Source organism: Rhea pennata, chromosome 19, assembly GCF_028389875.1.
Source record: "Rhea pennata isolate bPtePen1 chromosome 19, bPtePen1.pri, whole genome shotgun sequence".
Taxonomy (NCBI): Eukaryota; Metazoa; Chordata; class Aves; order Rheiformes; family Rheidae; genus Rhea; species Rhea pennata.
The window spans coordinates 4,021,197-4,037,331 of NC_084681.1; the positions used below are offsets into that span (position 1 = coordinate 4,021,197).

Consider the following 16,135-nt stretch of genomic DNA (forward strand, 5'->3'; position numbering starts at 1 on the left):
CCGCCGGGCGGGCGGAGGCGGGGGGAGGCGGCTCGCGGCGGCGGCGGGGCCGCCAGCGCCGGGCGGGCGGGCGGCGCCGCTGAGGTGATTGCCCCCCTGCCCCGGCTCCTGGGGGCGAGCGGCGCCGCCGCCGCCCGGCAGCCCTCGGCCTCGGCGGGCGGAGAGGCCGCGGCGGCGGGCGCGGGCGGAGGCGGCGCGGGCGCCCTCCGGGCCCGCCCGGGGCGCAGCTCAGGGGGCCCCGCCGGCCCCCGGGAAGGGGCTGCTGGTGCCACGCGTGGCTTCACTGGCGGGTGTCACAGCCTTGTCCTCAAGCGCCCTTCGGCCTCCCGGCGCCGGGGGAGCTGGCCTGGGGGTTCGCGCTCAGCCCACGCCGCCGTGCGGCTCCTGCGGGCTCACGGCCGTGGCACCGGCGCTTGGCCGCAGGTCCCGCGGGCGGCCGTGGTGGGGCTGGAGGTTCTGAGCTCGCTCGAGGCCGCAGCGTGGCCGTGGGGTGGGCTGGCAGTGAGTCAATAAACGATCGTTAGGAACCACCCCGCTTCGAGAGGAGCGCGCGTGCTGCACCGCAGCGCGGCCTCAGAGGAGCGCGCTGTGCGGGGACGCTGGCGCTCTGGCCGGGGGATTTAAACCCGTCTCGCATCCGGCCTCGGGTCTCTCAACCCGGTGTTGTTGCAGAGGGGATAAGGTAGAGAGGTGCCGTGGTTTTTAAGAGCTAGTATCCTGATTTTGGACAGTGTTGCGTTATCAGCGCACTTGATACGTTGTAAGGAAATGTTGATACAACAGTGGCTCGTGATTACGGGTTGCCATTATTTCCCATTCCAAAACAATAACGCACAAGTTCCATTCACTGAAGAAGTTCACAGACCACGATGTTCACGAGCAAACAATGCCGAACAAACCCTTGGTCAGTGAGGGCCATGTACCTTGGATGTTAATTTAAGACTCCCAGAGAGAATAAGCTACAAATTACATTTTGAGTGCTATTTTATACGCATAATAAAAACTTAATGTGACAGAAGGGTATTTTAGACAACTATTTTAAATCTTTGGTTTCCAGAATTAAGAGAAGACTGCTGAGCTACACCCTCAGCTACTGGTGTAAATTCAGAGTAACTCAATTAAAGGGATTTACATCAGGGTTATAATGCTGTATGTTGAGACTGATGTATGCTTTCCAAATAGCAATATGAAAACTGTCCAAGATATAGCACATCCTGTGGACTTACTTGATTCACTTCCTGTTTGAACTCAATTTGATTTAAAAAATAGATTTTATCTGTTGTCCTTAGTCCCTTTTCAGTCATTCACTGATCTAAGTATTGAAAATGCTTGCACATATCACAGAGAGTTTATGTGTAGTTACAGGGTAACCCTTTACAAATTCTTTGCAGAGCTTTTACTATTTTATACTGTAAAATCTCATTATTTTAGCTCATTGTTTTAATATGAGTATGATTTTACAGTAGATGACAAGAGAATGATGGCTTTCAGGAAGGTAAAAGACAGATACTTATCTAATTGAAAAGACATCCATATACTGTACTTTTGGTTCAGACAGTGAATGAAAGAAGAAAAAAAAAATAATGTATACTGCAATGGTTATCTTCCGTTACCTCTCTGGTTAGTCCGGAAGCAAAGGATGCAGCATTTGCCTCCAAGGTGGAATTCCTGAATGATTCTAATAATCTAAATTCTTTACTCAAAAATAATCAATAAAATATCTGAAAATAACTTGATTATTTTTTCTATCTGTTATTATGAGGTGACATTTTTCTGACACAAATCTTTCTGGAGTTACTGTTCAGCATGATTTAATTTATGGCTTTGTTTTTCCTAGGTCAAAAGTGAAAAATGTCTTCTTGTTACAACTGATCATAGACAGGATGTTGCAAAGGTAAGAGTAATACTTTCTGACAACTCACTGAAAATAAAAAGCCAAAATTCAGACAGGCATGCCAGGCAGAAATGTCTGGGCTAGCTGCAGCTGATTTTCTCTTTCCCTTAGAAAGTATTTGGTGAGTATTTAGTATACTTTGTTGGCTTGCTGAGACAATAGTCATGAACTAGTTTGGATTTGGATCTTTCTTCTATTTTTACTGAAATCAATATTGAAAGCTATTGAAATCAATAGCTTCACCTATAACTGAGGACCATCAAGGCCCTATGCAGAGAGGTTCATTTTTTTTTTACACGGCTTTTTAGTGGAAATCCAGAACTCCAGTGATATTGTTCCCAATGAATAAAACCACTAGCAAATTACTTAAAAACTTCAGTAGATGTTTTAGATCTGGATTTAGATATTTTTTATATACAGGTAATAGCTCACATACTGCCTTGTGCTCGCTATTTTGTGTGTCATCCTCCTTTGGTTGCTTTGTGTCATATTTGGTTGCTGTTTATACCATTTTCTAGCTTTAAAGCTGAACACCATGCCATTGCTTATTGATATCTGTGAACTTGTTAGATCCATTTTTGGAATAAAGGTTCATGAACATACATGACCAACGTTATGGTGTATAGCTACAATTTGGATATTTATAAATGGTTCTTGTGAGGTTTGAGAGAGGAGACTCATTAATCTAATTATTAATTACTAACTTATTAATTGCATTGTTCATATCTCAGTTTAAAATCTGAGCTATTAACAAAGCCCTCTGATTTTCCATTTCTTTGTTTAGGTATATACACTTTTGGAAAAGCAGAGTGCGTGAAACACTGTGCCATTATTGCAACAGAATGGAAAGGTTATGTTCTCTCCAGGAGATGGCACTGCGTTCTTTCTGAAGTTCTAAAATTATGTACATAGCTTTGAAATGTAGATTCAGAGCCAATGAAAATCTGAGGGGTTTGTTCTTTTTTGTTATGAAACACATACTTCATTTTACACCTAAATTCTTATTTAACCGTCCAGATATGCCATTACATCACGTTTATTTTCGCAAAGTTAGATTTAAATGCAGGTGTATATTTCTAGCATTAACTATACCGTGCTTTATATTTTCATATTACTTGCACAGTGCTTCTGAGAAATGCAAGTTTTATTGCCATTTGGTAGATGGGAGAAATGGCAATACAAAAAAGTATGTGATATATGTAAGGTTATATAACAGTACAGTTTTCATAGCTAGTTTTAGAATTAGGTTCCTGTGTGTATTAGGTAGTAGCTTAACAATGTTTATCTGAAAGATGCAATAAGAAACCAAGGAGATTAAAAAAAATAATAATAAAATAAATTGCCAACTGAGTAGCAAAAAAAAGGGGGACTCTTAAAATGGTTCTGTCTTTATAGTTTAATTAGAAATGAGGCACGTATTTTTCCTGAAGTTTCTATGTGCCGTTTGAAAGTAAGCAGCTGATACGAAAAACAGTTTTATTTGTATTGCAAAAGCTGCTGGCTGATAACGACGGTCTGACCAAAAGGGAAATGGGTGAGGCCTTCACATCCTGTGCCTGTATGTCCCCCGGGCACACCGCGCTTCGCCAAGAGCGCGCTGGCGTCGCTTCTGTCGGGAGCGAGCGGCGAGCAGGTCTGTGCCCGAGCTGCCGCTCCGCTCCGCTCCGCTCCGCGCCCCGGCGCGGCCGGCTCCTCGGCGCCGCGCCGCTGGTGCGCGCTGAGGCACGGGGTTACGGCCGGCGGTGACGCCCCGGGGGGATTAGCGGCGGGGCTGCGCTAAGCCCGCGGTTTCCCAGCTCCGTTTCGGGAGCAGCGGCTCGGCTCGGCTCGGCGCGGCGCGGCGCGGCTCGGCTCGGCGCGGCGCCCCCATTGGCGGCCGCCGCCGTCCTTCCTGCCGCGCCGCTGATGTCAGGCCGCCGCTCGCCCCCCGCCGGGGCCGCCGCGGCAGCCGCTCCGCGCCCCCGGCCTCGGCTCGCCCGCAGCTCCGCGCCGGGCGCCGCTCGGCGCCCGGGAGCTGCCGGCAGCCCCGATTCCCCGCCGCCGAGGGGACGGCGCAAAGCCTTTGTCTCGGCACGAGCATCCCGTCCCGCCCGCCGCCGCGATGGGCCGCCGCCGCCGCCGGTGAAGTCCCCCCTGTCGGCTGATTTGTTCTTTTCGTCGCTCTAGGCATGTCTTGACAGAGCTGCGAGAGGCTGCCGTTTCCGCGCACTTCCGACGGAGGGCTTTCACTGTAACGATACCGTTTGGTGCTTGAGACTTCTTTGTATCTGTCTGCGCGTATGTGTGCGAAATTCACATGATCGCGGGCTGAGGGAGGAAGAACTGGAAGAAAGGAGCAGTTGTGCTGGTTCTCTTCTTGCTGGCTCTGCCTTCCTGGATGCTCGCGTTACTGTCTTGCGGACACATTGTCAAGCGCGGACAGAAAAAGAGGCTCGATTATTTTCTCCGGTGATTAGTTTTGGCCGTGACCACCGTGCAGAAATAACCACTTTTCTCCCAGTTTGCTGGTCCGCACCGAGGCAGCAGGAATATGCTCATGAAGGAGTACCGGATCTGCATGCCTCTGACAGTTGAAGAGGTAAGCTCCGCCGCTGTTAGCGGCCGCTCTTCTAGCAGCTAGGGTTTTCCTTCCACCGATAACTCAAGGGAAGGCAAGTTGAGATTGTATTTGTTTTGCTGAACATTTTTTTCTTTGTGTAATAAACTTGGTCCTAGATGATTGGTTAGAGAGGCATGTTTCTACTGCAGAATAGGGGAATCCTACAGGAACGAAGGTAAATGTATCGAGAGACCAGTGTCATCAAAGTATTAGTTGTAAAGATCTTGCAAGGAGACTTTTAAAAATAATCTTATGTGTGTTTGGAAGGTGGTGCTTTGTGCTTACATTTTTTATCTGATAATGCATTTGTCCAAGCTCCAGATTCTAAATATATGTTCACCTTTGCTTAAAATATTCATGTAAATTAAAATGGCCTTAATCTCCAACACAGGCAGAGCAGATAGGTGATAATTTATTAGTAAAACTTTTTTGTCATCTAAAGAAATACTTGCAAGTCAGACTGCTATTTGTCAATCAGATTTTAAACTCTGGGTTAGGAACATAATATTTATCTCAAAACACCATCCTGTTTATTGCTTTAAATAAATAATACAGTAATACTTGTACGTAACACCCGTGTAGTATCACTACTTGGGTGTATAAATAATGCATATTTATAGGTGCAAGAGCTAGCCAAAGGCCTGCTAGTGTATGTAAACGAGACGGTGCTGTTTTGTAGCGTCTCAAACATGAAAGGATCGATGCTGTTTTTATTAGCCGTTAGCGTTACAGGAGCGCACGTTAGGGCGGGGGAAGCAGCACCGTGGGGAGAGGCTGCCAGAGGGGAACCTCCCGCCCGGCGTCTTCCGCCGGCCGCGCAGTCTGCATCGCGGATTTTGTGCCAACAGCTGCGCTCAAAGTTTCTCTTTTCCGCTTCTGCGTTTGACCCCGGGGAGGGCTCCACGGCCGGGGCCGCCCCCCGCCGGGGGGCGCCCTCCCCGCACCAAGCGGCGGCGGGGGCGCGGCGCGGCGCGGCGCGGGGGCTCCGCGGGCGCCCCCGGGCGCGCTGCGGAGGGACGTGGAGGGGACGTTTGCGTGGGTCACGCTGCCAGCGCCGGGACCGAGCCGCCTCCTGCATTTCTCATGCACTGCAAACTGTTGAGTGCAGCGGCGGTAGTTACGCTGTGATACTGTAATGCAGCATCTACCCCCTTCCCAAAGATTATGACAAAATATATTTACTTTTAAAATTCATTTGCACATTTTTTGTTTAAATACTTACAGATAAATGTTTTGCTGCACACTTTTTTTTTTAGGGGGGGGTAATGTGTATAGAGTCCTAAGTAGTATAACACAGTAGTCACTTCAAAAGTCTATTTATATCTTCAGAATTGGCAAACTAACACCAATTTTTAAATGAGAATTTAAATTGCCAAAATTTGATTTTAACCTGTTTTTGAAATTGTTTCTTCTGTCAGGACCTAAAACCACCACATACCCTTAGGTAAATATGCATAGGTTTTAATTATAGCATTTTTTCCAAGTAAGTTGTAAAACGCGGTGATATTGTATACTATGATTCTTTTCATATGTAAATTTATTTATTATCCTAATGTAAGCATTTATCCAAGGCAATTCCTCATGTCCTCAGACTATCATACTTAGTTACTAACAGTTCATCATGTCATCAAGAAGAGAGCTGGCTTGATTCATATTGAAAAAAATGCTGTTAAATAATATCTTTAGAGAGAGAAAAGCTCAAAATCCCCCAAAACAGGGATGGCTGATGAGTGGCAAGGCAGAAGAAGAGATTTCAAATCTTTTGTCCTCTAGAATTTTTATAGAATTAATGAAGATATTCATGCATGATGTCTTTTCTCTGATGTTGAATCATCCATTATTTAATGCAAGAGTTGCAGCTGAGATGCCTAAATGATGGCCCTAGAATATGCCTGATGTTCAGCTTGTACTTTGTTGTTAATTATAAAATGAACTAGTTCAAAATTTTGAAATTATCAGACATTTTATTCTTTATTTATGGGCTGAAAATGTTCTGTGCTATATTTCTCACAGAGGCTCATCTTTGTGATGTTTTCTATAGTCTCTGGAGGTGTTATTATCTTATTTTACCTTTAGTTGAACAGTAGCTGCCAATAACACGTGATATTCTTAGTGTCCACATAGAATAAGAAGACGAGGTATTGTGCAATCGTCAGGATACCATCATGGGGTAATGTTCACCTTCAAAAGCCAAGCAGCATTTTGGTTCTAAGAGTCCAAACTGCCTTCTTCGAGGTGCTAAGTCACTCTTACGTTCAGTGGGATTTGATGGAAATGAAGGATATGCGATTTCTTGCGTATCCTTCCTGCCTATCCTTTCCTGGATTTCTTGCAGGGTTGTTAGGCCCTGGTTTGCAATGGCAGTTAGATGCCTAATTCCTGTTGACATTACTGGGAGTTAGGCACCTAAATATCTTTGAAGTTGTAGGGTTTAACTGGTATTTGAAAGATGCAGTTTTTCTTACTTATGTAGCTGCTTGGCTTTCCTTCTTGCGCTGCTTTCCTTACTTAGACTTATATAGCTCTGTTTTTTCCGCTTTTTGAAAGTTCTGGCTTTGGGCCTGTGCACTTTGTACGTACATACAAAAGCATTTCCTTAAACAGTTTTATTTTTCAGCGTTGACTTATTAGTTATCCATACATAGAAGCCTCACAACATGAATGAGAAAGAATTCCATCCTCAATCTGCAGTGTAGTGTTGTCTCCAAAGAAAAAGTGATTTCCTATGCCATTTCTGTGAAAGTAACCAGACAGTGCAAAACCGTCAGCCATATCAATGAAGCAGCTACAGCTGATCTTCTATACTCAGATTTTAAGTAGTATTTGAAAAAAGTGCATTAAAATGTTTTAGAATGTTTCACTTGAGTAATTAAAGTCTAATCATTTTGCACGTAAATAAATACACATAAAGCAATATAGCAACTAGTTCTACATTGCCTCATTGTTAGGACATAAATTTATCTCAAGAGATGGCTCAAAAATTGATATATGTCACCATAACATCAACATTATTTCAAGGCTGGGACCTTTGGTGTCAGTGGCTATATTGTTAGTGTATGCGTACTGTGTTCTTAGATAGGTCTTTTGAAGTTGACTGATTTATTTAGACTATGGAATGTAAAATTTAATCATCGAAGACTTTCTTTTAGAATTCGAGTCAACTTTCAAGCATTATGTTGTTCAGTATGCAGGACATTGCAGTCACAGTACAGTGAAAAGATTGCTGTTGTTGTAGACAGGAGATTCTACATAGCTGGTTTTTCATTAGCTACTCCAGTTAGTTTTCTTGGGACATTATTTAATTGATTCTCTTATTTAATAAAATACTCAACTATTAATTGGAGCTTTCTTTATATACGTGTCCATTTGGAGGTCTAATGTTTTCTGCAAATAAAGCATTCATAACTGCTTAGTTATTTGTAAAATAATTTGAGAAATGAAATACCATGTTAACTTGTAAACAGAATAAGAAGTGCTGTAAACACTTTGCAAATTAGGCCAGAATGTAGCTGTTCCTTGACTAAGCCAGTATGATTGCCAATTAGAAGTCATTCTGCACCTCATCTGTGGTACTTCTAAGAGGATGCATACAAATGCACTTCTTTTGTTAACACTCTGAGACCTTATAAATTACAAAAGGCCATTTCTTTTCAGTAGCACATAAAGCAAGTAAAAATCTATTGCTGTAATTGTCCAGGATATGTTTCCACACTTCAGCCCAGCTGCAATTAATAAACAAGCCTGCTTCTTGATTTTCTTTCCCCTTGCGTTTTAATGCAACAAAAACATATTTTCAGGAATATATGAAGATGCAGAGTGTTTGAAAAAGCAGTATGTTGGTTGCAAGCAAGAGGGCTACTAGTAAACATTAGGTGAAGTTGTCTCTCCAAATTTGATTTACTTTTAATTACTTGTAAATTGAAAAAGTAATTTTACCATGTTATGACCATGACCTGTCTAGAAGAAATCTATCTGGCAGTTTGGGGCTGAAGGTATCCAGCAAAAATAAAGGCTTATTGTGCAATCTTACCGTAAGTTAAACTGTGGAACAGCTGTAATGCATCCATTGTCTTACACAGATTCCCTTGAAAGATACTAAATGGGTATGAGAAGTAAAATACTTTTTTTGTTTTTTTTTTTTTTTTTGTTTTTTTTTGCACTAGTTCATCATTCTTTCTGGATATACCTTACAAGAACATCACCAACTTCTTTCCATTCTCTTTGCAGTTAATGATGTGAAAGCACTGATATGTTTGTCTGAGGAATATCCAAAGTTAATTACTAATTTAGAATCTCTCCTTAGCCCATTATGAACACCTTTTTACTCTTCAGAAGAATTCATTGTGTAAGACTCTTTAGCAAACTGATGTGATCTTTTATGGGCAGTCATGTCTACTCACATCACAAGGCCTCTGCTACAATGTGACCTTAAACTGACCTTCAAGCTCGCAGGCTGGGAAGAATTGTTATAACTACATAACAGATACAGCAGATTAAAGAAAGGACAAGTAGTTAACTTTTAGTGCTAAATAAGAACAGCTTTTTCATTTTCTTTTGATGCATGTAAGAACAATCAGTTGAAAGTAAGAACTCTTAATGTTGGGAAGAAAACAAATGCCTTGCTGTATGGTTGACCTCCCTATGCCAGTCTTAGTCAAGTCACCTATAGAACTATAAAAGAGAATAGTGCAGAGCAGATGTCATATCTGAATTGAATTGCACTGTGAAAGACCAAAAATAACCACTTTTCTACTTCACTCCTGTTTGCACATTTCAATACAGCTCTATGAAAGAAATGAGAAAGTCTTTGTCCTGAAAGCTTCAGCATAAATTAAGTTCGAAAAGTACGTCATTAAAAAAAAAGCTTTCAATGGAAAAGATTAGCTATTACCTAAGAAACTCAAACTTTGCACATATTTGTCTCTCTCCCTCTCTCCTTGCCAATTCTTCTTTTCTCCAATATTTATATACATCAAATAATGCACATTTGATTTGAAGGCTTTGCTGGCAATGTGTAGGGTCCAGTCTTGCATTTCTTATGAAAGAAAATGCAGCTTTATGGTATTTTCTTAACTAAAGCACTTTACAGATTTATCAAGTATTCCATGAGGTGTGTTTGTCTTTGTTAGAACCATAATGTAGAGTTGGAAACTAAAGAACAGGGAGAGAAAAACATAGAATGTCAATACTGCCTTTTAAAACTTAGTGCATTCTCTTTAAAGTTTTATAATTTGGGGGTTGAAGTTCAGAGTGATGACAACATGAAATTTCTAGGTGTTGATGGGAACTCTACATGATCAGCACTTTTGAAAATGGGTCCGCTTTTGTTTTTGTTCCTAATCATCAATACAGATGCCTACATTAGTATCTTGAACTTGATACCTCTAGTATGGGCAGAAAAAGTGCTTTTTAGTCCAATCTGCTTAACTTCTTAATCTCCCTAACTCTAAAGTTAGAAATCCTGTAAGTTATATCCATTTTCATGTGGTTTTTGCATGATTGCACATGATAAAAACGTTAGGTAATTTATAGTCCTTAAAGTGTATTGTGGTAATTTATAGTCCTTAAAGTATATTAAGCCCTTTAAATTATAGGAAGGGAAAGGTTTGTGTAATAGCTAGAAAAAGTGAAAAAGTATATTTTCCTTCATTCAGTTTGGTCTGATAGACATTTACACCGTTAAAATCTGTTAGAGATCATGTTCTTTCAGTCCAAAGACTGCCTAGATGATCAGATAGTCAGGTAATGGCAAACCCATAGCATATAGCGATGATTCATTTGCCATATTTTTTTTTTTTTTTTGTGACTAGTGGGCTGACAAATATGTTCCCCAGGCTGTCCTTATAGAGCTGAGTCAGTTGTGGATGGTGAAATACATGCCGGCCTTCCTAGAATCATAGAATCAGTAAGGTTGGAAGGGACCTCTGGAGATCATCTAGTCCAACCTCCCTGCTCAGCAGGGTCACCTAGAGCATGTTGGACAGGGGTGCGTCCAGGCGGGCCTTGAATATTCCAGCCTGGATGTCCGGAAACTAGAAACAGTGACACAGCTATCACTCAAGCAAACATTAAATACTATCGGAATGGGGATAGATAATCTGCACATGCAAACTGATTGTTAAAATATATTCTGTAGTTGTGTATGAGGGATAATGCTTTGTTTGCTTGATCATGGAAAACTTATTTATCATTTAAAATTAAAATGTGTTTAAATAATTATAACTTCCCTTATATTTAATCCTGGTTCATAGAGCATCTGTCATGACCAACAGTATATTTTGTAACACTTGCTATCTTGATCTGAAAATAAAACAAGCTTTGGCATTTCACACAGCTTTGCTATGATAATGCTTCAGTGCAGCCTTAGGAACTTTTGCCTAGTTATTACTGTGTAGGCATATTATGCATGCATTTATGTGAAATTACCAATGTCTACGTACGTCTAGAAAGTAAGAAGAAAGGTGCTATCCAAGATTACTCCTTAGTTTAAAAAACTGGAAAAAAGGTAATTTAGATTTCAAGTTGGGTTAGCAGGTGGATTTGCCGTCTGTAGGTAGGGGAAAATAGACTTGAACTTGATTCACTTTTATATATAGCACTGTTAGTCTAGCCTTTGTCTTCTCAGTTCATTTTTTTCTTCCCAATTTGGGTTAAAAGCAATCAGCCAATTTTGAATCCTTGGATATATAGTAAATACTATATTTGTTTTTATAGTGTATAATGCATAGTGCTAAATTGTAGGAATGGCATTTTAATGGCTTTTCTTAGAAAATTTTGTGTATTTCCTTCTATCTTTCTCCTCTCAGTGGTCAGAAGATGCTGAGGCAGTTTTGGATAGTGTCAGTCTTTTTTACAGTTCTAATGCTGGTTTTGCGACACACACCCTTAGCTTTTGCATATACTCAACTTGTGCACATACTTAATTTTAGAGCACAAGTAGTCTCGTGGCCTGAGTCGCATGCAAAAATGCTTGTAGATTTGGTTTATAAAACACTTGTTCCTGTGGTCTCCAAAAGGATCATGGTCTGTATTTAGGAGTTAGTAGGTATCTGTTCTAAGATTAGTCTTGGCAAAGTGATTTAGGAATATGTAGACCCTGTGGGAATTGTTTTCTGTGAGCATGCTGAGAATGCTTATTTTCCATTGCATCACACTAAGTGTCATATTAGGTTTGATGTGTTGCATAATTAATGACTGTTTAATTTTTTTCAATAAAAATATTACTACAATGCATGATAAAATACTTACCTGATAATAACACTCCAGAATAACACATACTGTTGCTCAATTGCTTAATTAATGATCATTCACTGATGACAGACAGAAACAAAGCTAATTGTTGAACATATCTGCAGGTTTTTGCTCTCATTTTATACAAAATTATTCAAAAATATAAAAATAACCTTTTGTGTTAGTGTCACTATATTACTCGAAACGCTACCAACATACTATAGTCCACTGTGAACCAAAAATTTGTATTTATCAGGAAGGCAATGATAATTCTGTTGTTAAGCGTGAAGTTGTTACATGTACGAAGCTGGTATTTTTCCTGGTCACTGTCAATATGTAACATACTTGTATATTTAGAGTAGTCTTACTTCTTGTTAGACCCATTGATAGACTGTTCTAGAATGTATAATCTAATCTTGTGAAAGATGCTTCAAAAATTTACTCAGCTATTTATTATCTTATTTTGTCAGGTTTTCTTTGAAAGTGCAAATTAGCAGACATTTAAAAAATATTCTTCTTTAGTAAATTTAGTGTACAATGACATTGAAGCCAAATGAAACATGTGAAATTTATACACGATTAGAGTCCTAAGTAACCAGACTGCTTCTTTTCTCATGTAGACTTGATACAAGACTTGCACTTCAGTGGATCAGCTTTTGTTTTGCTTCACTCTGTGTACAAAGAAAATCACTCAGTGGAATTCAGACCATAGTGATATCAATGCGAGTTACTTCATTGATGTCAGAGATGCTAAGATTTCACCAAATATGTATGACAAAACACAGCACATTTTTTAAAGTAGAAATGCTAGAATTAAATTCTGTTGTAGTTGCATGGTGTAAATCTGAAATAATTCCATTGGCTACAGTAGATCCATTCCAGATCCATTTGTATCAGTCTAGCCAAAAGTGATCTTTAACAAATGGCTGTAAGCCAAAAGAAAATTTGGTATATTTCTCAAACCTATCCTTAAAAGAGGGGGGGGAAAAAAGGGCGCTGATATCTCTAAATCTTTTACCCAACCTAAAACAACTTTACCCAACCTAAAACACATTTTCACAGTTAGATTAAGGCCGCAGCTTTGTGTCAAAGCTATGATACTGACTTTGTGCCTATGTAGAATAAAATGATTGCTGTCCTTTCACCACCAAATTTTGTAGTCAACTCTTCGCTCTCAAGTTTCCACCCTAGCTTTGTAGAAACTCCAATTCTCCTTTCTTTCTCCCATTTCTGAGTTCTTGGTCATACTCCCAAATAAGGAAGCCCCGCCAACCACAGCAGGCAGCTGGCCAGCTGGCAGAAATCTGCTGCTCCGAACAACAGCCCGCTGCTGCTGCTCTGCCTCAGTCTTGCAATGGATAGGAACTATAGACAGACTAAAACAATTGCTAATTCCACTCCCCCTTGACGACTAAGCTCAGGCTTGAATCTCACTATTCCATCAGTAACCATGGATATTTACACCCAGATAGAGCCTAAAGAGAGCACAGAGTTCTGAAATTTCTTAAATATTTCAGAGGGTTGCTAAGTTTGTTTGCATTTGTAAACTGTTTGCTACTCAGTTAAGCCCATGGTATTTTTTTGAGGGATGATTCAGTATAAAAACATGTTTCTCTATATTAAGGGAACTCAATGTTATACATTTGGGATAGAAAAGTTTTCCATTAACTTCAGTGGAAGCAGAATAGAGCCCAGTATATTAATTTTTGGTTCATTTCTTTTTACTGTTCTTGCTATAGGTTTTTTTCTGCACTATCTCTGCTTTTTTGTCATATCTGAACATGAACTCATTCAGAGTCAAGTGATGCCAAACTTCTAAATCTATCCTGAGTAGGTTTGAGATGAGGCAAACGAAGTTTTAGTGGAAATGTTATGTCATAGTAACAAATACCTATGGATTAGTTGGTTTATTTCCAGGACCTCATGGGCTATACATTGCTATTTATAATTTAACTTTCTCAAGCAGCCACCACTGTGTTTATGTTACCATGGTGTTACTTGTCATACTTGAGGGTGGATAGTAAATGCTATAATTGAAAATAGATACTCCCACTAAAGTAAGTGTAACAGGTGGTTATGTTTTTATTAAATCACGCAACAAGCATAATACAACTGAAATGTGGATACCTCCGGCCCTGCCTTTTTACTAAGAAATTTTCAGACATGCCTGTTTGTCTTCGGGGATGAAAATTGGAGTGAACAACATTAGTGATTTGTACTATCCAGGAATGTCAGTGGCAGTCAACAAGTATCCTGCACTTCAGACTTCAGAAAGCAAATGTTCTTATAGGAGGAGAAAAGGAGATGTCTTGGTGCAAGGGATCTGTATTTCATCCTTATGGGACCATAAACTGGACAAAGCTCTAATTCCTTAAAAGCATTTGAGGAATAGTGATTGCTGTTTCCATATGATTGCCTCATTTTAGCCCTCTGACTTTGTCCCATATCTTATTTTCATTCGGTTGTCCTGCATAATGAAATAAGCCTCACTTTGGGGGTCTGCTCTACCTTAATACAGTGGGACTTTGTTTGGCGTAGGTTTATATCCACCTTTCCTAGTTGTGTCAACCCATCCTACAAAGGCAAAATGATTCAAGCGTCACCCTCTTGTAACAGGAGGAATGGCTTTTGACTAAATTTTGTCAACTCCTTTAAGTCAGCTAAGTATGTAATACACATATTTCACCCCAACACTTGGAGATGTGTATGAGAGAGCATTACAAACAGAACAGAATGTTAATGCCTTACCTCAAAAAACTGCACTGTCTCAAAATAACAGACACCAAACATGACAGTTCAGGTGAGGCATACGAGATCCTTAATAATTTGTGCATTTCTTCAGCCCTTCTTTAAGTTCTTGATCAGTGTTTATAAAGATCTGTATGAAAGAACTCTGAAGAAGTTTTTTACTAACTTGGTGTTTGTGCAGTTAAGCTAGAATTTGAACAGAACAAATCTGCTCAAGGAGACTTCTGCTCAATTTTGAATCTGCAGTGGGCTACCTTCCTTGCTACAATTCCTTTTTTTTTCTGGACATTTCCTGCTCCAAAATATGTACCTATGCATACAGATCTATTTGCAGAGAGAAAAGTACTTTTTAGATTTTATATATATCCCTACACACACACACACACACGGACTGTGTATTCTTCTGGAGCTTATTTTTATAATCACAGAAAGATATTTCAGAAATGTTCCTTTTTTCAATTATTTTTTCAATTTTTTTTCTTCACAACTTTTTCTTTCTGTAGATTTGGATCTCCCCCCTTTCCCCAGCATTGGTTCTTCCTAACCCATAGTTCTTTTGCTGTTTTGGAGTTCTTCCGTGAACATTCAACTTAGTCAAGCTCTGACTTGATTTTCATTGATTTTAAAGACAGCATACACAGAGCCCGTTCCTACATGGTCGACCTGTATGCTACTATAACTAGAATGAATGCATGGAAGTTTAAGAAATACATATAGACCATAGATCAGTCCTTATTTTGCACTATTTACATTAAAAAGTAAATAGTATAATTCATGGTTCAATTGTGGGCAAGAAAAGTAGCTAATTTTTATTGTAACGTTTTTTAATTCTTTCCTGATAAGAGTGTTCAAGGCTTTTACACTGATTTCTGCTTTGTTCAGTTGGCTTTGATGATACAGTTCCCGTAGTCAGCCATCAGCCATAGGTTCCTTCTCATTTGTCACAGTAGTTGGAACTGGAGAAACCCAGAGGGTCCAGAAGTATTTCTCTTGTATTTGTTTCATGCTGTCACGATTGAACTGAAAAATATTTGCCATTCCACATTTATATTTTGAGGCTACAAATACTATAATACTTTCATCACGTTAAGTTTAGAAACATTCATTTCACTACTGCATTTAGTACACAAATACTTTGTGGTGAATATGTGCCTCCACTCTGCTACTTTTCAGCTGAATATTTTGGAACTGAGATAGTAAAAAGTTCATCAAGTGAACTTTGTCAGTGCAAAGGCCACAGCTGCTGGAAAACTTAGGCGCTGTCGCTGACAGCCCTGCTGTATGTGGCAAGGCGCTGGAAGGGGATAGTGGTTTGAAAGTGGGCTTAGGTCTGATCAGTCATCTGAGCGTTGCAAATTTGGCAGAGGAAGAGGAAAGAAACATAGGGACATTATTCTAAGTTCTCCTAAGCCTATTAACATGGGGGGAAAAAAAGATTGTAGATTTTTCTACCTGAAATATTCCAAAAATGTAAAAATAATTCAAAATAGCAGTATTGTTTTGCTCTGCTTGTTGCATAAAGTCATATTAAGTAACCATATAACACTTTACTCAGGATAGTATGGTTGGTATTAAAAACATTTGTAAAATACATTTTAATAAATCCATACAAAAGATAACTAATTGGTATGACTGTGTGAACAATAAAGCAGACAGTAGAGATT

The 16,135-nt window shown here is 40.1% G+C and overlaps 1 protein-coding gene across 1 annotated transcript in view; it reads left to right on the forward strand.

The window, feature by feature from the left end:
• The first annotated feature begins 10 nt into the window (after window positions 1-10).
• PITPNC1 (phosphatidylinositol transfer protein cytoplasmic 1) overlaps window positions 11-16,135 on the forward strand; it is an 89,167-nt gene continuing 73,042 nt past the window's right edge. Inside the window, exons 1-3 of the mRNA XM_062591753.1 lie at window positions 11-84; window positions 1,838-1,894; window positions 4,061-4,472. Of these exons, the coding sequence (XP_062447737.1) occupies window positions 4,425-4,472 (48 nt within the window). The 5' untranslated portion in view covers window positions 11-84; window positions 1,838-1,894; window positions 4,061-4,424. The remainder of the gene's footprint in view (window positions 85-1,837; window positions 1,895-4,060; window positions 4,473-16,135) is intronic.